General features: G+C 46.5%; 1 protein-coding gene across 2 annotated transcripts in view; it reads right to left on the bottom strand.

Moving 5' to 3' along the window:
• LOC123000566 (uncharacterized) overlaps window positions 1-22535 on the bottom strand; it is a 127222-nt gene that overhangs the window by 4836 nt on the left and 99851 nt on the right. For both annotated transcript variants that reach the window (XM_057309947.1, XM_057309946.1), the window contains 26 exons: window positions 21622-21684; window positions 16170-16222; window positions 15736-15760; window positions 15023-15087; window positions 14513-14540; window positions 13577-13653; window positions 12960-12984; window positions 12243-12307; window positions 11627-11651; window positions 10910-10974; window positions 10294-10318; window positions 9583-9647; window positions 8967-8991; window positions 8256-8320; window positions 7640-7664; window positions 6923-6987; window positions 6307-6331; window positions 5596-5660; window positions 4980-5004; window positions 4263-4327; window positions 3647-3671; window positions 2930-2994; window positions 2314-2338; window positions 1615-1679; window positions 1102-1132; window positions 152-228 (listed from right to left, as the gene is read on the bottom strand). In XM_057309947.1, coding sequence (XP_057165930.1) covers window positions 152-228; window positions 1102-1132; window positions 1615-1679; window positions 2314-2338; window positions 2930-2994; window positions 3647-3671; window positions 4263-4327; window positions 4980-5004; window positions 5596-5660; window positions 6307-6331; window positions 6923-6987; window positions 7640-7664; window positions 8256-8320; window positions 8967-8991; window positions 9583-9647; window positions 10294-10318; window positions 10910-10974; window positions 11627-11651; window positions 12243-12307; window positions 12960-12984; window positions 13577-13653; window positions 14513-14540; window positions 15023-15087; window positions 15736-15760; window positions 16170-16222; window positions 21622-21684 — 1229 coding nt within the window. The remainder of the gene's footprint in view (window positions 1-151; window positions 229-1101; window positions 1133-1614; window positions 1680-2313; window positions 2339-2929; window positions 2995-3646; window positions 3672-4262; window positions 4328-4979; window positions 5005-5595; window positions 5661-6306; window positions 6332-6922; window positions 6988-7639; window positions 7665-8255; window positions 8321-8966; window positions 8992-9582; window positions 9648-10293; window positions 10319-10909; window positions 10975-11626; window positions 11652-12242; window positions 12308-12959; window positions 12985-13576; window positions 13654-14512; window positions 14541-15022; window positions 15088-15735; window positions 15761-16169; window positions 16223-21621; window positions 21685-22535) is intronic.

Raw genomic sequence — 22535 nt, 5'->3', positions numbered from 1 at the left:
ACAAGCAGTTGACATTAGGAAAATGATTTTTGTTTTAGTATTATGTTCAACTCACCAACACAGAGTATATTGTCTGAATTTCATCTGAATTTGATTGGAAAGAAACCCAGAAAGCAACATTTGTTCCTCGGGGATAGACAGGCAAGCTCACCTTGGCAAGAGGCAGGCCCTCCTCCTCTGTGATCCTCTGATAAAGCCAGGACCAAACAGCGCCATCATCAGTCACATCTAGAAGGACACAGAGTACCTGTCAGCGTATTAGTGGTGCTGCTCAAGAAAGATGAGGGGAGGGGCGCCTGAGTGGCTCAGTCGGTGAACCATCTGCCTTCAGCTCAAGTCAGGACCGCAGGGTCCTGGGATCAAGTCTCGGATGGGGCTTCCTGCTCAGCAAGGGTCTGCTTTTCTCTCTCCCTTTGCCCCTCTCACCTGTTTGTGCTCTCACTCACTCTCTCTCAAATAAATAAAATCTTTAAAAAAAAAAAAAAAAGAATGCCTCGAGGAGTATTGCTCTCTATGAATGGGGTTAGAGCATATGGAGGCATTTGGTTCCCAGGCATGAGCTGAACGCCCCGCTGGGCCTCCCGCGGTAATAGGGCTATAATGTGTGCGCTGTGATGAGATTTCTTTATCTCGCCTTGTCTTTTCTTCTCTTTTCTTTTTTTCTTTCTTTCTTTTTTTTTTTTTTTGAGAATGTGGACAATGGGAATTGTGCAGTGGCAGTGGGATACACCTCCTGGAGACATATGCAATCTCTCTCTCACTCTTTCCATCTCTCCCTCTCCCTCTGTGCATCTCTCTGTCTGTGTCTGTGTCTCCCTGTCTCCCACACAATCACACACTCACAATCACACCACATAGAGCCACAAAAGACACCCCAACCCCAAGCCTCATGCACACACACCCACACCACACACAGGGAATACAATGGCTTCCTAGGACTGTAGACACATGGACACACTTTTTCACCTGGGAAATCTCCTGTCCACCACACCCCCACAACCCAATCAGGGTGGCTCGCCAGACGGAGGATTGCAAAGATGCCCCACCTGCATTAACATCTAGAGTTTTATCTAAGGAAGAGGCTGATACCAGAATACGTACCGCTCTCGCTGGTGGTGGTTGATGGTGTCACCTGCAGGGACAGAAAAGAGGACACTGTGAGGCTCAGGTCATGCTACACACTGTCTGTCTGCATGAGCTTTATTTCCCTCAATGACTTTAGGAACCCAGATGGAACACAGTGGTTGAGTCCAATGACCCCAAAGTAAGTGAACTGGATGCCTAAGGAAGTTGTTTTTCCTGGGGGACATGTCTGTCCAGTCCATTCAGGACGGTGACTACAAAATGCTTCATCCAAGCAGGAGAAAGTGTTACTGAGGGACAGGATCCTACCACAGCGTTTAGAACCATGTTTGGTGTCGCCAATGGTAAATGTCCTCTCGAATCAGCTAATGGTTGGCAGAGACAACCACTCCATGCTCTCCCAAAAAGAAAAATTATATGAGATCTATATGTATAATCCCAAATACACATTGTCTGAATTTCATCTGAATTTGATTGGAAAGAAACCAAGAAAGCAACATCTGTTCCTCGGACAAAGAACTTCTAGCTCACCATGGCGAGAGGTGTGCCTCCGGCGCTGTCTCCTTTGATGGGATCCATGTCTTCCTCCAAGGCATCTAGGACACAGAGTACCCGTCAGCACATTGTTGCTCAAGAATATTCATGGAATGTTGCTGGATATGGACACGAGGCTGGGGTGTATGGAGCCAGCTGGTTTTGAAGCATGGACTGAAGTGCCCCTGCTGGGCCACCCACTGCAGTAAGGCTCTAAAGTGCGCAGTGTGATAACATGGCTTTGGAGAAGGGTGACATCATGCAGTATCTGTCTGACATATCTCCTGGAGAAACACCTTTCTCTCTCTCTCTCCCCCTCTCTGACTCTTTCTCGGTCATCTCTCTCTTTCTCTGTCTTTGTCTCTCTGTCTATGTCTCTCTGTCTTTCTATCTGTCTTTGTCCCTCACTGTCTCTCTCTCGCACACACACACACTCACAATCACACCACATAGAGCCACAAAAGACACCCCAACACCAAGCCTCATGCACACACACCCACACCACACACAGGGAATACAATGGCTTCCTAGGACTGTAGACACATGGACACACTTTTTCACCTGGGAAATCTCCTGTCCACCACACCCCCACAACCCAATCAGGGCGGCTCGCCAGACTGAGGATTGCAAGGATGCCCCACCTGCATTAACATCTAGAGTTTTGTCTCAAGAAGAGGCTGATTCCAGAATACGTACCGCATTCACCGGATGCTCCTGTCCCCTGCAGGTACAGAAAAGAGGACAGCGTGAGGCTCAGGTCATGCTACACACTGTCTGTCTGTGTGAGCTTTATTTCCCTCAATGACTTGAGGAACCCAGATGGAACACAGTGGTTGAGTCCAACGACCCCAAAGTAAGTGAACTGGATGCCTTAGGAAGTTGTTTTTCCTGGGGGACATGTCTGTCCAGTCCATTCAGGACGGTGACTACAAAATGCTTCATCCAAGCAGGAGAAAGTGTTACTGAGGGACAGGATCCTACCACAGCGTTTAGAACCACGTTTGGTGTCGCCAATGCTAAATGTCCTCTCGAATCAGCTAACGGTGGGCAGAGACAACCACTCAACGCTCTCCCCACCAGGGAAATTACATATGTAGAATCTCAAAAGTATATATAGCTTTTTACATAAAATCTGTATATAAAAATATTTTCATTTCCATATACAAGCAGTTGACATTAGGAAAATGATTTTTGTTTTAGTATTATGTTCAATTCGCCTCACAGAGTATACTGTCTGAATTTCATCTGAATTTGATTGGAAAGAAACCAAGAAAGCAACATCTGTTCCTCGGACAAAGAACTTCTAGCTCACCATGGCGAGAGGTGTGCCTCCGGTGCTGTCTCCTTTGATGGGATCCATGTCTTCCTCCAAGGCATCTAGGACACAGAGTACCCGTCAGCACATTCCTCTTGTTGCTCAAGAATATTCATGGAATGTTGCTGGATATGGACACGAGGCTGGGGTGTATGGAGCCAGCTGGTTTCCAAGCATGGACTGAAGAGCCCCTGCTGGGCCACCCACTGCAGTAAGGCTCTAAAGTGCGCAGTGTGATAACATGGCTTTGGAGAAGGGTGACATCATGCAGTAACTGTCTGACATATCTCCTGGAGAAACACCTTTCTCTCTCTCTCTCCCCCTCTCTGTCTCTCTCTCTTTCTCGGTCATCTCTCTCTTTCTCTGTCTTTGTCTCCCTCTCTATGTCTCTCTGTCTTTCTATCTGTCTTTGGCCCTCTCTCTCTCTCTCTCACACACACACACACACACACTCACAATCACACCACATAGAGCCACAAAAGACACCCCAACACCAAGCCTCACGCACACACACCCACACCACACACAGGGAATACAATGGCTTCCTAGGACTGTAGACACATGGACACACTTTTTCACCTGGGAAATCTCCTGTCCACCACACCCCCACAACCCAATCAGGGCGGCTCGCCAGACGGAGGATTGCAAGGAGGCCCCACCTGCATTAACATCTAGAGTTTTGTCTCAGGAAGAGGCTGATTCCAGAATACGTACCGCATTCACCGGATGCTCCTGTCCCCTGCAGGTACAGAAAAGAGGACACCGTGAGGCTCAGGTCATGCTGCACACTATCTGTCTGCGTGAGCTTTATTTCCCTGAATGACTTTAGGAACCCAGATGGAACACAGTGGTTGAGTCCAACGACCCCAAAGTAAGTGAACTGGATGCCTTAGGAAGTTGTTTTTCCTGGGGGACATGTCTGTCCAGTCCATTCAGGACGGTGACTACAAAATGCTTCATCCAAGCAGGAGAAAGTGTTACTGAGGGACAGGATCCTACCACAGCGTTTAGAACCACGTTTGGTGTCGCCAATGCTAAATGTCCTCTCGAATCAGCTAACGGTGGGCAGAGACAACCACTCAACGCTCTCCCCACCAGGGAAATTACATATGTAGAATCTCAAAAGTATATATAGCTTTTTACATAAAATCTGTATATAAAAATATTTTCATTTCCATATACAAGCAGTTGACATTAGGAAAATGATTTTTGTTTTAGTATTATGTTCAATTCGCCTCACAGAGTATATTGTCTGAATTTCATCTGAATTTGATTGGAAAGAAACCAAGAAAGCAACATCTGTTCCTCGGACAAAGAACTTCTAGCTCACCATGGCGAGAGGTGTGCCTCCGGCGCTGTCTCCTTTGATGGGATCCATGTCTTCCTCCAAGGCATCTAGGACACAGAGTACCCGTCAGCACATTCCTCTTGTTGCTCAAGAATATTCATGGAATGTTGCTGGATATGGACACGAGGCTGGGGTGTATGGAGCCAGCTGGTTTCCAAGCATGGACTGAAGAGCCCCTGCTGGGCCACCCACTGCAGTAAGGCTCTAAAGTGCGCAGTGTGATAACATGGCTTTGGAGAAGGGTGACATCATGCAGTAACTGTCTGACATATCTCCTGGAGAAACACCTTTCTCTCTCTCTCTCCCCCTCTCTGTCTCTCTCTCTTTCTCGGTCATCTCTCTCTTTCTCTGTCTTTGTCTCTCTCTCTATGTCTCTCTGTCTTTCTATCTGTCTTTGGCCCTCTCTCTCTCTCTCTCACACACACACACACACACACTCACAATCACACCACATAGAGCCACAAAAGACACCCCAACACCAAGCCTCACGCACACACACCCACACCACACACAGGGAATACAATGGCTTCCTAGGACTGTAGACACATGGACACACTTTTTCACCTGGGAAATCTCCTGTCCACCACACCCCCACAACCCAATCAGGGCGGCTCGCCAGACGGAGGATTGCAAGGAGGCCCCACCTGCATTAACATCTAGAGTTTTGTCTCAGGAAGAGGCTGATTCCAGAATACGTACCGCATTCACCGGATGCTCCTGTCCCCTGCAGGTACAGAAAAGAGGACACCGTGAGGCTCAGGTCATGCTGCACACTATCTGTCTGCGTGAGCTTTATTTCCCTGAATGACTTTAGGAACCCAGATGGAACACAGTGGTTGAGTCCAACGACCCCAAAGTAAGTGAACTGGATGCCTTAGGAAGTTGTTTTTCCTGGGGGACATGTCTGTCCAGTCCATTCAGGACGGTGACTACAAAATGCTTCATCCAAGCAGGAGAAAGTGTTACTGAGGGACAGGATCCTACCACAGCGTTTAGAACCACGTTTGGTGTCGCCAATGCTAAATGTCCTCTCGAATCAGCTAACGGTGGGCAGAGACAACCACTCAACGCTCTCCCCACCAGGGAAATTACATATGTAGAATCTCAAAAGTATATATAGCTTTTTACATAAAATCTGTATATAAAAATATTTTCATTTCCATATACAAGCAGTTGACATTAGGAAAATGATTTTTGTTTTAGTATTATGTTCAATTCGCCTCACAGAGTATATTGTCTGAATTTCATCTGAATTTGATTGGAAAGAAACCAAGAAAGCAACATCTGTTCCTCAGACAAAGAACTTCTAGCTCACCATGGCGAGAGGTGTGCCTCCGGCGCTGTCTCCTTTGATGGGATCCATGTCTTCCTCCAAGGCATCTAGGACACAGAGTACCCGTCAGCACATTCCTCTTGTTGCTCAAGAATATTCATGGAATGTTGCTGGATATGGACACGAGGCTGGGGTGTATGGAGCCAGCTGGTTTCCAAGCATGGACTGAAGAGCCCCTGCTGGGCCACCCACTGCAGTAAGGCTCTAAAGTGCGCAGTGTGATAACATGGCTTTGGAGAAGGGTGACATCATGCAGTATCTGTCTGACATATCTCCTGGAGAAACACCTTTCTCTCTCTCTCTCCCCCTCTCTGTCTCTCTCTCTTTCTCGGTCATCTCTCTCTTTCTCTGTCTTTGTCTCTCTCTCTATGTCTCTCTGTCTTTCTATCTGTCTTTGGCCCTCTCTCTCTCTCACACACACACACACACACTCACAATCACACCACATAGAGCCACAAAAGACACCCCAACACCAAGCCTCACGCACACACACCCACACCACACACAGGGAATACAATGGCTTCCTAGGACTGTAGACACATGGACACACTTTTTCACCTGGGAAATCTCCTGTCCACCACACCCCCACAACCCAATCAGGGCGGCTCGCCAGACGGAGGATTGCAAGGAGGCCCCACCTGCATTAACATCTAGAGTTTTGTCTCAGGAAGAGGCTGATTCCAGAATACGTACCGCATTCACCGGATGCTCCTGTCCCCTGCAGGTACAGAAAAGAGGACACCGTGAGGCTCAGGTCATGCTGCACACTATCTGTCTGCGTGAGCTTTATTTCCCTGAATGACTTTAGGAACCCAGATGGAACACAGTGGTTGAGTCCAACGACCCCAAAGTAAGTGAACTGGATGCCTTAGGAAGTTGTTTTTCCTGGGGGACATGTCTGTCCAGTCCATTCAGGACGGTGACTACAAAATGCTTCATCCAAGCAGGAGAAAGTGTTACTGAGGGACAGGATCCTACCACAGCGTTTAGAACCACGTTTGGTGTCGCCAATGCTAAATGTCCTCTCGAATCAGCTAACGGTGGGCAGAGACAACCACTCAACGCTCTCCCCACCAGGGAAATTACATATGTAGAATCTCAAAAGTATATATAGCTTTTTACATAAAATCTGTATATAAAAATATTTTCATTTCCATATACAAGCAGTTGACATTAGGAAAATGATTTTTGTTTTAGTATTATGTTCAATTCGCCTCACAGAGTATATTGTCTGAATTTCATCTGAATTTGATTGGAAAGAAACCAAGAAAGCAACATCTGTTCCTCGGACAAAGAACTTCTAGCTCACCATGGCGAGAGGTGTGCCTCCGGCGCTGTCTCCTTTGATGGGATCCATGTCTTCCTCCAAGGCATCTAGGACACAGAGTACCCGTCAGCACATTCCTCTTGTTGCTCAAGAATATTCATGGAATGTTGCTGGATATGGACACGAGGCTGGGGTGTATGGAGCCAGCTGGTTTCCAAGCATGGACTGAAGAGCCCCTGCTGGGCCACCCACTGCAGTAAGGCTCTAAAGTGCGCAGTGTGATAACATGGCTTTGGAGAAGGGTGACATCATGCAGTAACTGTCTGACATATCTCCTGGAGAAACACCTTTCTCTCTCTCTCTCCCCCTCTCTGTCTCTCTCTCTTTCTCGGTCATCTCTCTCTTTCTCTGTCTTTGTCTCTCTCTCTATGTCTCTCTGTCTTTCTATCTGTCTTTGGCCCTCTCTCTCTCTCTCTCACACACACACACACACACACTCACAATCACACCACATAGAGCCACAAAAGACACCCCAACACCAAGCCTCACGCACACACACCCACACCACACACAGGGAATACAATGGCTTCCTAGGACTGTAGACACATGGACACACTTTTTCACCTGGGAAATCTCCTGTCCACCACACCCCCACAACCCAATCAGGGCGGCTCGCCAGACGGAGGATTGCAAGGAGGCCCCACCTGCATTAACATCTAGAGTTTTGTCTCAGGAAGAGGCTGATTCCAGAATACGTACCGCATTCACCGGATGCTCCTGTCCCCTGCAGGTACAGAAAAGAGGACACCGTGAGGCTCAGGTCATGCTGCACACTATCTGTCTGCGTGAGCTTTATTTCCCTGAATGACTTTAGGAACCCAGATGGAACACAGTGGTTGAGTCCAACGACCCCAAAGTAAGTGAACTGGATGCCTTAGGAAGTTGTTTTTCCTGGGGGACATGTCTGTCCAGTCCATTCAGGACGGTGACTACAAAATGCTTCATCCAAGCAGGAGAAAGTGTTACTGAGGGACAGGATCCTACCACAGCGTTTAGAACCACGTTTGGTGTCGCCAATGCTAAATGTCCTCTCGAATCAGCTAACGGTGGGCAGAGACAACCACTCAACGCTCTCCCCACCAGGGAAATTACATATGTAGAATCTCAAAAGTATATATAGCTTTTTACATAAAATCTGTATATAAAAATATTTTCATTTCCATATACAAGCAGTTGACATTAGGAAAATGATTTTTGTTTTAGTATTATGTTCAATTCGCCTCACAGAGTATATTGTCTGAATTTCATCTGAATTTGATTGGAAAGAAACCAAGAAAGCAACATCTGTTCCTCGGACAAAGAACTTCTAGCTCACCATGGCGAGAGGTGTGCCTCCGGCGCTGTCTCCTTTGATGGGATCCATGTCTTCCTCCAAGGCATCTAGGACACAGAGTACCCGTCAGCACATTCCTCTTGTTGCTCAAGAATATTCATGGAATGTTGCTGGATATGGACACGAGGCTGGGGTGTATGGAGCCAGCTGGTTTCCAAGCATGGACTGAAGAGCCCCTGCTGGGCCACCCACTGCAGTAAGGCTCTAAAGTGCGCAGTGTGATAACATGGCTTTGGAGAAGGGTGACATCATGCAGTATCTGTCTGACATATCTCCTGGAGAAACACCTTTCTCTCTCTCTCTCCCCCTCTCTGTCTCTCTCTCTTTCTCGGTCATCTCTCTCTTTCTCTGTCTTTGTCTCTCTCTCTATGTCTCTCTGTCTTTCTATCTGTCTTTGGCCCTCTCTCTCTCTCACACACACACACACACACTCACAATCACACCACATAGAGCCACAAAAGACACCCCAACACCAAGCCTCACGCACACACACCCACACCACACACAGGGAATACAATGGCTTCCTAGGACTGTAGACACATGGACACACTTTTTCACCTGGGAAATCTCCTGTCCACCACACCCCCACAACCCAATCAGGGCGGCTCGCCAGACGGAGGATTGCAAGGAGGCCCCACCTGCATTAACATCTAGAGTTTTGTCTCAGGAAGAGGCTGATTCCAGAATACGTACCGCATTCACCGGATGCTCCTGTCCCCTGCAGGTACAGAAAAGAGGACACCGTGAGGCTCAGGTCATGCTGCACACTATCTGTCTGCGTGAGCTTTATTTCCCTGAATGACTTTAGGAACCCAGATGGAACACAGTGGTTGAGTCCAACGACCCCAAAGTAAGTGAACTGGATGCCTTAGGAAGTTGTTTTTCCTGGGGGACATGTCTGTCCAGTCCATTCAGGACGGTGACTACAAAATGCTTCATCCAAGCAGGAGAAAGTGTTACTGAGGGACAGGATCCTACCACAGCGTTTAGAACCACGTTTGGTGTCGCCAATGCTAAATGTCCTCTCGAATCAGCTAACGGTGGGCAGAGACAACCACTCAACGCTCTCCCCACCAGGGAAATTACATATGTAGAATCTCAAAAGTATATATAGCTTTTTACATAAAATCTGTATATAAAAATATTTTCATTTCCATATACAAGCAGTTGACATTAGGAAAATGATTTTTGTTTTAGTATTATGTTCAATTCGCCTCACAGAGTATATTGTCTGAATTTCATCTGAATTTGATTGGAAAGAAACCAAGAAAGCAACATCTGTTCCTCGGACAAAGAACTTCTAGCTCACCATGGCGAGAGGTGTGCCTCCGGCGCTGTCTCCTTTGATGGGATCCATGTCTTCCTCCAAGGCATCTAGGACACAGAGTACCCGTCAGCACATTCCTCTTGTTGCTCAAGAATATTCATGGAATGTTGCTGGATATGGACACGAGGCTGGGGTGTATGGAGCCAGCTGGTTTCCAAGCATGGACTGAAGAGCCCCTGCTGGGCCACCCACTGCAGTAAGGCTCTAAAGTGCGCAGTGTGATAACATGGCTTTGGAGAAGGGTGACATCATGCAGTATCTGTCTGACATATCTCCTGGAGAAACACCTTTCTCTCTCTCTCTCCCCCTCTCTGTCTCTCTCTCTTTCTCGGTCATCTCTCTCTTTCTCTGTCTTTGTCTCTCTCTCTATGTCTCTCTGTCTTTCTATCTGTCTTTGGCCCTCTCTCTCTCTCACACACACACACACACACTCACAATCACACCACATAGAGCCACAAAAGACACCCCAACACCAAGCCTCACGCACACACACCCACACCACACACAGGGAATACAATGGCTTCCTAGGACTGTAGACACATGGACACACTTTTTCACCTGGGAAATCTCCTGTCCACCACACCCCCACAACCCAATCAGGGCGGCTCGCCAGACGGAGGATTGCAAGGAGGCCCCACCTGCATTAACATCTAGAGTTTTGTCTCAGGAAGAGGCTGATTCCAGAATACGTACCGCATTCACCGGATGCTCCTGTCCCCTGCAGGTACAGAAAAGAGGACACCGTGAGGCTCAGGTCATGCTGCACACTATCTGTCTGCGTGAGCTTTATTTCCCTGAATGACTTTAGGAACCCAGATGGAACACAGTGGTTGAGTCCAACGACCCCAAAGTAAGTGAACTGGATGCCTTAGGAAGTTGTTTTTCCTGGGGGACATGTCTGTCCAGTCCATTCAGGACGGTGACTACAAAATGCTTCATCCAAGCAGGAGAAAGTGTTACTGAGGGACAGGATCCTACCACAGCGTTTAGAACCACGTTTGGTGTCGCCAATGCTAAATGTCCTCTCGAATCAGCTAACGGTGGGCAGAGACAACCACTCAACGCTCTCCCCACCAGGGAAATTACATATGTAGAATCTCAAAAGTATATATAGCTTTTTACATAAAATCTGTATATAAAAATATTTTCATTTCCATATACAAGCAGTTGACATTAGGAAAATGATTTTTGTTTTAGTATTATGTTCAATTCGCCTCACAGAGTATATTGTCTGAATTTCATCTGAATTTGATTGGAAAGAAACCAAGAAAGCAACATCTGTTCCTCGGACAAAGAACTTCTAGCTCACCATGGCGAGAGGTGTGCCTCCGGCGCTGTCTCCTTTGATGGGATCCATGTCTTCCTCCAAGGCATCTAGGACACAGAGTACCCGTCAGCACATTCCTCTTGTTGCTCAAGAATATTCATGGAATGTTGCTGGATATGGACACGAGGCTGGGGTGTATGGAGCCAGCTGGTTTCCAAGCATGGACTGAAGAGCCCCTGCTGGGCCACCCACTGCAGTAAGGCTCTAAAGTGCGCAGTGTGATAACATGGCTTTGGAGAAGGGTGACATCATGCAGTAACTGTCTGACATATCTCCTGGAGAAACACCTTTCTCTCTCTCTCTCCCCCTCTCTGTCTCTCTCTCTTTCTCGGTCATCTCTCTCTTTCTCTGTCTTTGTCTCTCTCTCTATGTCTCTCTGTCTTTCTATCTGTCTTTGGCCCTCTCTCTCTCTCTCTCACACACACACACACACACACTCACAATCACACCACATAGAGCCACAAAAGACACCCCAACACCAAGCCTCACGCACACACACCCACACCACACACAGGGAATACAATGGCTTCCTAGGACTGTAGACACATGGACACACTTTTTCACCTGGGAAATCTCCTGTCCACCACACCCCCACAACCCAATCAGGGCGGCTCGCCAGACGGAGGATTGCAAGGAGGCCCCACCTGCATTAACATCTAGAGTTTTGTCTCAGGAAGAGGCTGATTCCAGAATACGTACCGCATTCACCGGATGCTCCTGTCCCCTGCAGGTACAGAAAAGAGGACACCGTGAGGCTCAGGTCATGCTGCACACTATCTGTCTGCGTGAGCTTTATTTCCCTGAATGACTTTAGGAACCCAGATGGAACACAGTGGTTGAGTCCAACGACCCCAAAGTAAGTGAACTGGATGCCTTAGGAAGTTGTTTTTCCTGGGGGACATGTCTGTCCAGTCCATTCAGGACGGTGACTACAAAATGCTTCATCCAAGCAGGAGAAAGTGTTACTGAGGGACAGGATCCTACCACAGCGTTTAGAACCACGTTTGGTGTCGCCAATGCTAAATGTCCTCTCGAATCAGCTAACGGTGGGCAGAGACAACCACTCAACGCTCTCCCCACCAGGGAAATTACATATGTAGAATCTCAAAAGTATATATAGCTTTTTACATAAAATCTGTATATAAAAATATTTTCATTTCCATATACAAGCAGTTGACATTAGGAAAATGATTTTTGTTTTAGTATTATGTTCAATTCGCCTCACAGAGTATATTGTCTGAATTTCATCTGAATTTGATTGGAAAGAAACCAAGAAAGCAACATCTGTTCCTCGGACAAAGAACTTCTAGCTCACCATGGCGAGAGGTGTGCCTCCGGCGCTGTCTCCTTTGATGGGATCCATGTCTTCCTCCAAGGCATCTAGGACACAGAGTACCCGTCAGCACATTCCTCTTGTTGCTCAAGAATATTCATGGAATGTTGCTGGATATGGACACGAGGCTGGGGTGTATGGAGCCAGCTGGTTTCCAAGCATGGACTGAAGAGCCCCTGCTGGGCCACCCACTGCAGTAAGGCTCTAAAGTGCGCAGTGTGATAACATGGCTTTGGAGAAGGGTGACATCATGCAGTATCTGTCTGACATATCTCCTGGAGAAACACCTTTCTCTCTCTCTCTCCCCCTCTCTGTCTCTCTCTCTTTCTCGGTCATCTCTCTCTTTCTCTGTCTTTGTCTCTCTCTCTATGTCTCTCTGTCTTTCTATCTGTCTTTGGCCCTCTCTCTCTCTCTCTCACACACACACACACACACACTCACAATCACACCACATAGAGCCACAAAAGACACCCCAACACCAAGCCTCACGCACACACACCCACACCACACACAGGGAATACAATGGCTTCCTTGGACTGTAGACACATGGACACACTTTTTCACCTGGGAAATCTCCTGTCCACCACACCCCCACAACCCAATCAGGGCGGCTCACCAGACGGAGGATTGCAAGGAGGCCCCACCTGCATTAACATCTAGAGTTTTGTCTCAGGAAGAGGCTGATTCCAGAATACGTACCGCATTCACCGGATGCTCCTGTCCCCTGCAGGTACAGAAAAGAGGACACCGTGAGGCTCAGGTCATGCTGCACACTGTCTGTCTGCGTGAGCTTTATTTCCCTCAATGACTTTAGGAGCCCAGATGGAACACAGTGGTTGAGTCCAACAACCCCAAAGTAAGTGAACTGGATGCCTTAGGAAGTTGTTTTTCCTGGGGGACATGTCTGTCCAGTCCATTCAGGACGGTGACTACAAAATGCTTCATCCAAGCAGGAGAAAGTGTTACTGAGGGACAGGATCCTACCACAGCGTTTAGAACCATGTTTGGTGTCGCCAATGCTAAATGTCCTCTCGAATCAGCTAACGGTTGGCAGAGACAACCACTCAACGCTCTCCCCACCAGGGAAATTACGTATGTAGAATCTCAAAACTATATATAGCTTTTTAGATAAAATCGGTATATAAAAATAATTTCATTTCCATATACAAGCAGTTGACATTAGGAAAATGATTTTTGTTTTAGTATTATGTTCAATTTGCCAACACAGAGTATACTATCTGAATTTCATCCGAATTTGATTGGAAAGAAACCCAGAAAGCAACATTTGTTCCTCGGGGATAGACAGGCGAGCTCACCTTGGCAAGACGCAGGCCCTCCTCCTCTGTGATCCTCTGATAAAGCCAGGACCAAACAGCACCATCATCAGTCACATCTAGAAGGACACAGAGTACCTGTCAGCGTATTGGTGGTGCTGCTCAAGAAAGATGCGGGGAGGGGCGCCTGCGTGGCTCAGTCGGTGAACCATCTGCCTTCAGCTCAAGTCAGGACCGCAGGGTCCTGGGATCGAGTCCTGGATGGGGCTTCCTGCTCAGCAAGGGTCTGCCCCTCTCACCTGTTTGTGCTCTCACTCACTCTCTCTCAAATAAATAAAATCTTAAAAAAAAAAAAAAAAAGAATGCCTCGAGGAGTATTGCTCTCTATGAATGGGGTAAGAGCATATGGAGGCATTTGGTTCCCAGGCATGAGCTGAACGCCCCGCTGGGCCTCCCGCGGTAATAGGGCTATAATGTGTGCGCTGTGATGAGATTTCTTTATCTCGCCTTGTCTTTTCTTCTCTTTTCTTTTTTTCTTTCTTTCTTTCTTTTTTTTTTTTTTTGAGAATGTGGACAATGGGAATTGTGCAGTGGCAGTGGGATACACCTCCTGGAGACATATGCAATCTCTCTCTCACTCTTTCCATCTCTCCCTCTCCCTCTGTGCATCTCTCTGTCTGTGTCTGTGTCTCCCTGTCTCCCACACAATCACACACTCACAATCACACCACATAGAGCCACAAAACACACCCCAACCCCAAGCCTCACGCACACACACCCACACCACACACAGGGAATACAATGGCTTCCTAGAACTGTAGACACATGGACACACTTTTTCACCTGGGAAATCTCCTGTCCACCACACCCCCACAACCCAATCAGGGTGGCTCGCCAGACGGAGGATTGCAAAGATGCCCCACCTGCATTAACATCTAGAGTTTTATCTCAGGAAGAGGCTGATTCCAGAATACGTACCGCTCTCGCTGGTGGTTGAAGGTGTCATCTGCAGGGACAGAAAAGAAGACACCATGAGGCTCAGGTCATGCTACACACTGTCTGTCTGCATGAGCTTTATTTCCCTCAATGACTTTAGGAACCCAGATGGAACACAGTGGTTGAGTCCAATGACCCCAAAGTAAGTGAACTGGATGCCTAAGGAAGTTGTTTTTCCTGGGGGACATGTCTGTCCAGTCCATTCAGGACGGTGACTACAAAATGCTTCATCCAAGCAGGAGAAAGTGTTACTGAGGGACAGGATCCTACCACAGCGTTTAGAACCATGTTTGGTGTCGCCAATGCTAAATGTCCTCTCGAATCAGCTAATGGTTGGCAGAGACAACCACTCCATGCTCTCCCAAAAAGAAAAATTATATGAGATCTATATGTATAATCCCAAATATACATTGTCTGATTTTCATCTGAATTTGATTGGAAAGAAACCAAGAAAGCAACATCTGTTCCTCGGACAAAGAACTTCTAGCTCACCATGGCGAGAGGTGTGCCTCCGGCGCTGTCTCCTTTGATGGGATCCATGTCTTCCTCCAAGGCATCTAGGACACAGAGTACCCGTCAGCACATTGTTGCTCAAGAATATTCATGGAATGTTGCTGGATATGGACACGAGGCTGGGGTGTATGGAGCCAGCTGGTTTTGAAGCATGGACTGAAGTGCCCCTGCTGGGCCACCCACTGCAGTAAGGCTCTAAAGTGCGCAGTGTGATAACATGGCTTTGGAGAAGGGTGACATCATGCAGTATCTGTCTGACATATCTCCTGGAGAAACACCTTTCTCTCTCTCTCTCTCTCTCTCTCTCTCTCTCTCTCTCTCTCTCTCTCTACGTTTCTGTCTTCTCTCTCTCTGTCTCTGTCTTTGTCTCTCTTTCTCTTGCTCTCTCTCTCTCTCTCTCTCTCACACACACACACACACTCACAATCACACTACACAAGACACCTAACCCCCAAGCCTCATGCACACACACCCACACCACCCAGGGGGAATGCATTGGTTTTCTAGGACTGGAGACACATGCACATAGTTTCTCACGTGGAGTCTGCTTTTCCCCACACTCCCAAGCCTCAGTCCTACCAGGAACCTGGAATCAGATGGCTCTCCAGACTGAGGACAGTGAGGACATCCCCCCAACCTGCCTTACCATCTAGAGTTTTTCCTCAGCAAGGGACTGATTCCAGAATACGTACCACCTCCACATGGTTCTGGGGCCACCTGCATTTACAGAAAAGAACACACCCTGAGAGTCAGGTCATATGCATACTGTGTCATCACGGGTTCTCTTGGTGACTATTGAAAACCAAATGAGAAACAGCAGGAAAGACAAAGGCCCGGAAAGGAAGCACAGTGTGCACCCATGGAAAAGGCATGAGCTTTTCCTGGGGGATGGATCTTTAATATTCTCTTAAGCACAATTACAAAACTCTTAATTCAGGGAGCAAAAACCGCTTCTGAGTAAAAGTCCCCTACCACACAGTTTACAACCTCCCCTCCCAACACCCCAAGAAAATGGTACCTCACGTCTAAAAACTACACTGTCATGTTGTCATAGCTGAACTCACTTCAAAAAGACGAAACTCAAGTAAGAAACATTTCTTTCTCAGGCAAAGACAGCCAAGCTTACCCTCGATGTGTTGGGCCATGGTGCTTTCTTGCCAAGGTCCTCCTTGGTAGACTCTGAAAGGACACAGAGTAAGTGTCAGTCCATTGTTGGTCCTACTCGGGAATTACTCTGTGATCACTGTTGATATGGACACGGGACAAGACTGTATGGGAGTGACTGGTTAAGAAGCATGGGCTGAGCTGCTGCTGGGCCATTCTCCTTGGTGGGTGAGGAAAAGCAAACAAGAGGATGAGAAAACGAAGGAGAAACAGACCTTTGACTTTCTAGCTTAAGGCAACCTGGTCGATGTGAGTCAGTTAGTCTACAAAGAGGTCGCCTGGTTGCACACTGTGGTGTCGTGAGGGAGCCCCACCCCTCCCTCTGCCCGTAGCGAAGTCTCTCTATTTGTTCTGCCAGGATGAAGCTCCTCCAACTGGCCATCCGAATGGGAGACAGACTAGAGGACACAGAGTACCTTCCCGCCATGTTGCTCTATCTCATGAATGACTCAGAGAGCTCTGCTTGACTTGAACGACAGAACAGTGGAGATGGATGTGGTTGGTTAAACAGCATGCAGTTGCCAATGACAAGATTTGATTCCTTCTGATGGTTGAGTAATTTACAGTGTATCTATATTACAAACTGAGGGCTGCTGAAGGGGTGTTGGTGAGGGATGTGGTTGGTTTAACAGCATGCACTTGCCAATGACAAGATTTGAGTCCTTCAACAGTTGAGTAATATTCCCATATATCTAGAGAACACACTGAGGCTGCTGAAGTGGGGGGATGGGGTAATTGGGTGATGGGCCTTAAGGAGGGCACTTGATGGAATGACAATTGGCTGTTACCGCAACAGATGAACCACTAAGTTCTACCCCTGAAACTACTAATACAGTATATGTTACCTAATTTGAATTTACATTAAAAAAGAAAAGCCTGCAGTTGGCTATTGGTGAGCCCCCTTCTTCATGGAAGGAGATGCAGAGAACAGAAGCAGCAAAGAAGGGAGAAACAGAGTCCTGGCTTTGCCATTGAAGGCAAAGGTACACCTGAAATGAACAGAATATGGTGTGTCAACTCAACTACTTCCATTCAAAAATAATGATGAAAAATAAAGACACCCTAAAGACAGAAAATAGTCCAAAAATTTAAAAATATGAAATAAATAAAAATAACATCATTAATCTTATGGTATTTTTCTGTCCAGTGTGTGTCTCATGTATGTGTTCACTGAGTCGGGTGGCTCTCCGTGCTAGCAGTAGTCATCCACTAATGGGATGGTCCTTTACAGTGGGAAGCCTGGGTTCCTCCTGACGTCCTCTACCCCATCTCTGTAAGAGAGGTGCAGGAAAAAGAGTGGACCCTGGGTTAGTAACCAAATGTTACTTGGAGTTCTTATTTGTCCTTGTTGCTTGGGTGTGTCATTGCCAGCACTGGAGGCTTTCTGGGGCTCAGGGGGATCATGCAATCAAAGAGCATTAAACTATCTCTTGATTCCCATTGGGGCCAGCCGCTGAGAAGTGACCCAACACTGAGAGAGATTTACCAGGTTTTTCAATGTTGTGCCTCCCAGTCTCAAAATCTGTGAGCTGGACAGACAGTTTGGACCTTCTGTGTGCTTTTCACACTAAGGGCTATGCCCAAGTCTGCCCTCCATGTGACCACTGAGGCCACCTCATAATGGTAGACAGTACTTGGGATCTCTGTAGACTCATGCAGTTCAGATATATACACAGGCCTTGGAAAGATCCTGCATGGTTTCTGTTGAACCCATGGCTCAGAGCTATGCTTGTCAGTGTGGGAAGTGCAGTTCAGTATCTCAGAGTAGCAGCATGGGCCCAGCCATCTGGGTGCACATTTTGGCATTTCTACTTAAGAGCTTGTGTGCTTGGGCACATTCAGCTCTGTGCTTCAGTTTCTCCATCTGACGAGTGCCCTTAGCAAGCAAAGTACACTGCATTGGTGGTGAGGGTTGAATGGTTAGTGTAAGTAAAGCATGCCATGGAAATGCTCAGGAAGGTTCCTTGGAGGTGAAATGTCTCGTCTGAGATGCCATAACTCCACAAAACTCAGAGCTGCAGTCAAACTCTGCTGTCCAAGCTCCCAGACCAGTGCTTTCCCCACGACACACACCTGCTTTGCCTAAAAAGGACTCCTTTATGTTAAGCCAGACCCGGTGCTTAAGGAGTCACATAAAGGTCTCAGAAATGCTTTTGCTGACTGCCTGAGGACACACTAAGTGGCCATTTCCCAAAATAATGTGCATGATGCTCCCAGAATGAATTAGTTGCCTGACCTGACAGCTATCTGGTCCAACACGACGAACACCAGTTGACTGGTGGGAGAGAGCTTATGTACCTAACATACTCATGTTCTACAACGTGTGAAACTCTATCATCTTGTGTGATTTCCTCCTCCTACACGTGAGCACCTCAAGCTAAGACCTGTTGCCCAGTCATGCGAAAGACCAGAGCTTCGCCTTTGCACAGCGCGCTGGATGCAGACTCAGGGGACCTGACCTGTGCATTACCTCACAACCACATGAATAGAGGCTCGTGCTTTTCTAAAACTGGAGCTCTATGTGCACAAGGATGCAATTGCCTACATACAGAAATTCATATGTCTCCATCTCAAAACGTTACCTTTTCTTTTTTCTATGTTACTAACTCCCTATGTACATGCGTATCTATCCATCTCTGTCAATGGGTTTCTTGGTCTGTCATTGTGTGTGAAAGGCTGGATACTCAATGGATATATGTAAAAACACATATATTCTCTATTTTCACTAGTCCATACCTCTGGGAGGGTAACACATTGAGTGAAAGCATATGGCTGATATTTTGTAAACCTCTAACTTAGGATAACAGCCAATGTAAAAGGTGGAACGTCAAAGAAAACATGTGTTTTGCTACGTAAGCTGACATCTAGACACAGGCTTCTTGGCTGTTTTTGGAGACCTGGTTATATGAATGGAAGCAGCGTGTGCCCAAATATCTTGAAGTCAAGACACATTTCAGGAGAAGGGCGATTGAGGGCACATGAAGACAAAAGTAGAGGGCTCCACATGCAAGGATCATGGCAATCACTGTCCACCCTATGAACAAGAAAAAGCCTGAAGACACTGAAAAATCAACCACTCTCGCATCCATGGAGAGAGGAGGACACAGGACAAACCATGGCCCTGAGGAGACAGGAAAGGGAACACAGGGAATCCAGGTTTCCTGGAGCACAGACTCTCTAGCAGAATATACTGTTTCTCCAGCTCACTGGAACATTCAGCAAGAGACCACATGCTGGGCCATAAAACACACACCAACACATCTCAAAGAGTAGAAGCAATACAACAGCAGCTCTCAGACCTCTATGAAATTAAACTAGAGCTCAACCACAGCAAGAAATCTTGGGAAATCCCCAAATAGCTGGAAATTTTTAAAAAATGGTCAAAGAGGAAGTTTCAAGAGAAGCTTGAAAAGATTTTGAACTAAACGAAATGAAAACATACGTTGACAAAAATGTATGCAAAGGCAGTGCCTGGGAGAATTTATACTACTGAATGTCATTGTGTTGGAAAGTAAGAAAGATTCAAAGTGAATAGGCTTTCTCCTTAGAAAACAAGGCAAAAAAGAGTCATGTCATATAAAGCAAGTAAGAGAAAAAAAATCCTATAATTGCAGATACCAATGAAATGGAACACAAAAAACTCTCAGATAAAAAGCACCAAACCAAGACAAAAGCTGGTTCTTTGTAAATATCAGTAAAATGGATAAAGCTCTAGCCTGACTAACCATGAAGAAAGAGGGAAGACACACATTAACATCAGATGAAAGAGGAGACGTCACGTTGAAAGGATTCTAAAGGAATACATGGAAAAATTCTAGGATTCCTGAAAGGAAAGAGGCCAATTCCTTCAAAGTCACAAAACTACCAAAACCCACTGAAAGGAAATAGATGATCTGAACAGGCATGTATCAAAGACATTTGACGGATAGTTAATACATTTCCCAGAAAGGAAGAGCCAGCCCCAGATGGTTTGACTGATGAATCCTATCAAATCTTACAAGCAAAACACAGTCTTGCTGTGTCATCCAGCCATCTCACTCCTAGGTATTTACCTGGTTGAGTTGAAAAATGTGTCCACATGAAAACTGGCCCAGGAGTGCTTCTATCGGCTTGATTTATGAACACCAAATCTAGAGACGACTAAGCTGTCCTACACTAGGTGAACGGAGAAACAACCGGCAATACACCCTTACAATGCAATACGATTCGGTAATAAACATAGCTGAGCTACCGGAGCACATAGCTGGCTCACTTAGTTAAGCATCCAACTCTTGATTTTGGCTCAGGTCATGATCTCAGGGGCATGATATCCAGCCCTACATCAGACGGGTTCCCTGCTGAGCGTGGAGGCTGCTGAAGATTCTCTCTCCCTCTTCCTCTGCCCCTCCCCACACACTTTCACTCTCTCTCTCTCAAACAATAATAAAAAGAAGATTAAAAAAATAATTGAGCAATCAAGTCACAAAAAGACATCGACGAATGTGAACTGTATAGATAAAAGTGAAAGAAGTCAGTCTGGAAAAGCAACATGCTTTACGGTTCCAACTAGATGACATTTTGGAGAAAGGAAAGCTATAGAGATGACAAAAGGTCAACGGTTGTTAAGATTTCTAGAGAAAGGGCAAAGGCATGAATAGGTTAAACACAGGATTTTCAAGGCAGTGAAGTTACTCTGTACATGGTGGATACACGACTTTACGCATTTGTCGAAACCCATACTCCTGCACAACACAGAGCAGACCTTCCTAGTGATGCTGGCCTTCAATGAGTGTTAATATCGCTACACTGGTTTGTGATTCGTGACATGTGTTCCACACTGATGAAGCTTTTAAGGATTGTGGAAATTGTGCACCAAGGGATAAGGGTGATAGGGAAACTTTTTATATTATCTGCTCAATTATTATCTTAATCTAAACCTATTCGAAGTAATAACATCTATTCATTAAAAATAATAAAAGATCTATTTTTCCTAATATTTAATAACAGACTAATGTCCATTTGTTAGCTTCACTATACCTACCATGAAATGTGAACAGACTTGAGTTGCAAATGCCATTTGACTTCTGTGGTTATAAACTGATGAGTGACCAGCTAAATTAAAATTTTCACACGTGAAACAAAAATAATATGGCTTGGTATTTTTGTCTTAAGTATGGGACACTGAAAACTAGTGTAATGATTCTTCTTCTTCTTTTTCCTTTTAGAGACAAAGAGAGAGTGTGAGCAGAGGAGGGGCATAGGGAAAGGGAGAGAGAATCTGAAGCAGGCTCCATACCCAGCATGGAGCCCAACACAGGGCTCAATCTCATGACCCTGACATCATGACCTGGGCCAAAATCAAGAGTTGGACACCACCCAGGTGCCCCTAGAATAAATATTCTTGAATCAACTTAATGAATGAATTTCCACGGTACCTTCGACAGGGTCAGATGTGGGGTGAACCTTCGGCTTTATTCTCCTGGCCAGCTTCCAGAGACCTAGAGAAAATATGGATGTTTTCTTCACTTTTGTTTTTTGTTTTCTCAAGACCGTGGGAAATGCATGACAACAGAAAGAGCTGTTGACATCTTGCTATCAGAAGACCATAGGAAAAGGAGTGATAAATTCATCAGAGTTCAAACTTTTGATCCCATGGTTCATCATTTGCCTAGCAAAGCCACCTGAGTCAGAGAGGGCTTTAGGAAGGTCTTAGGGTTCATATAGCCTTCAAATACCCCACAGAGAATGTACACTGATGCAGTCACTATGAAAACACAATATGGGACTTCATCAAAAAAATTCACAAAAGAACTACCATTACACCCAGCAATCCCACTCTTGGATAAGAAATCCATTTGAATTCAAGTCTAGATTTCAGAGAAATATCTGCCCATATTCGGCAGCACTATTTACCAAAGCCAAGCTATAGAGACAACTTAATGTTGAGTGGGGGAGCCGGGACAGGAATGGAGTTGGTTCCTTGGGGAGAGAGGTCCCGGAACACCTGACACCTGCCCAGACACCTGAGATCAAGCCCTGCAGCCCTGAACCAGGGCTCCCTCATCTCTTTCTCATATCCTCCAGCCCCGAGTTGTCTGTGGGAGACAGTGGATGCCCTGGGGGAGGTGCCTGAGCCAACAGCAAAGTCCAAATCCTAGCTCACCTTCACACATCTACGTTTCAACCCCTGACCCAGAACACAGTGCAGATGCCCCTTGACAAGCCCCTCTGAAGGGCCAGGGGAAGCCCAACTGTGGCCATCCTCCCACAGCATTCACCCTACTAGCTCTCTGACGTGGAGCCTTCCCCGGGACCAGTTGAGCACCCTCAGGGACCAGTGGTCTGCGGG

The sequence above is a fragment of the Ursus arctos genome, unplaced genomic scaffold (genome assembly GCF_023065955.2).
Source record: "Ursus arctos isolate Adak ecotype North America unplaced genomic scaffold, UrsArc2.0 scaffold_10, whole genome shotgun sequence".
Taxonomy (NCBI): Eukaryota; Metazoa; Chordata; class Mammalia; order Carnivora; family Ursidae; genus Ursus; species Ursus arctos.
Note: the sequence above shows the minus strand (reverse complement) of the source record. Positions and strands in the feature narration are given on the sequence as shown.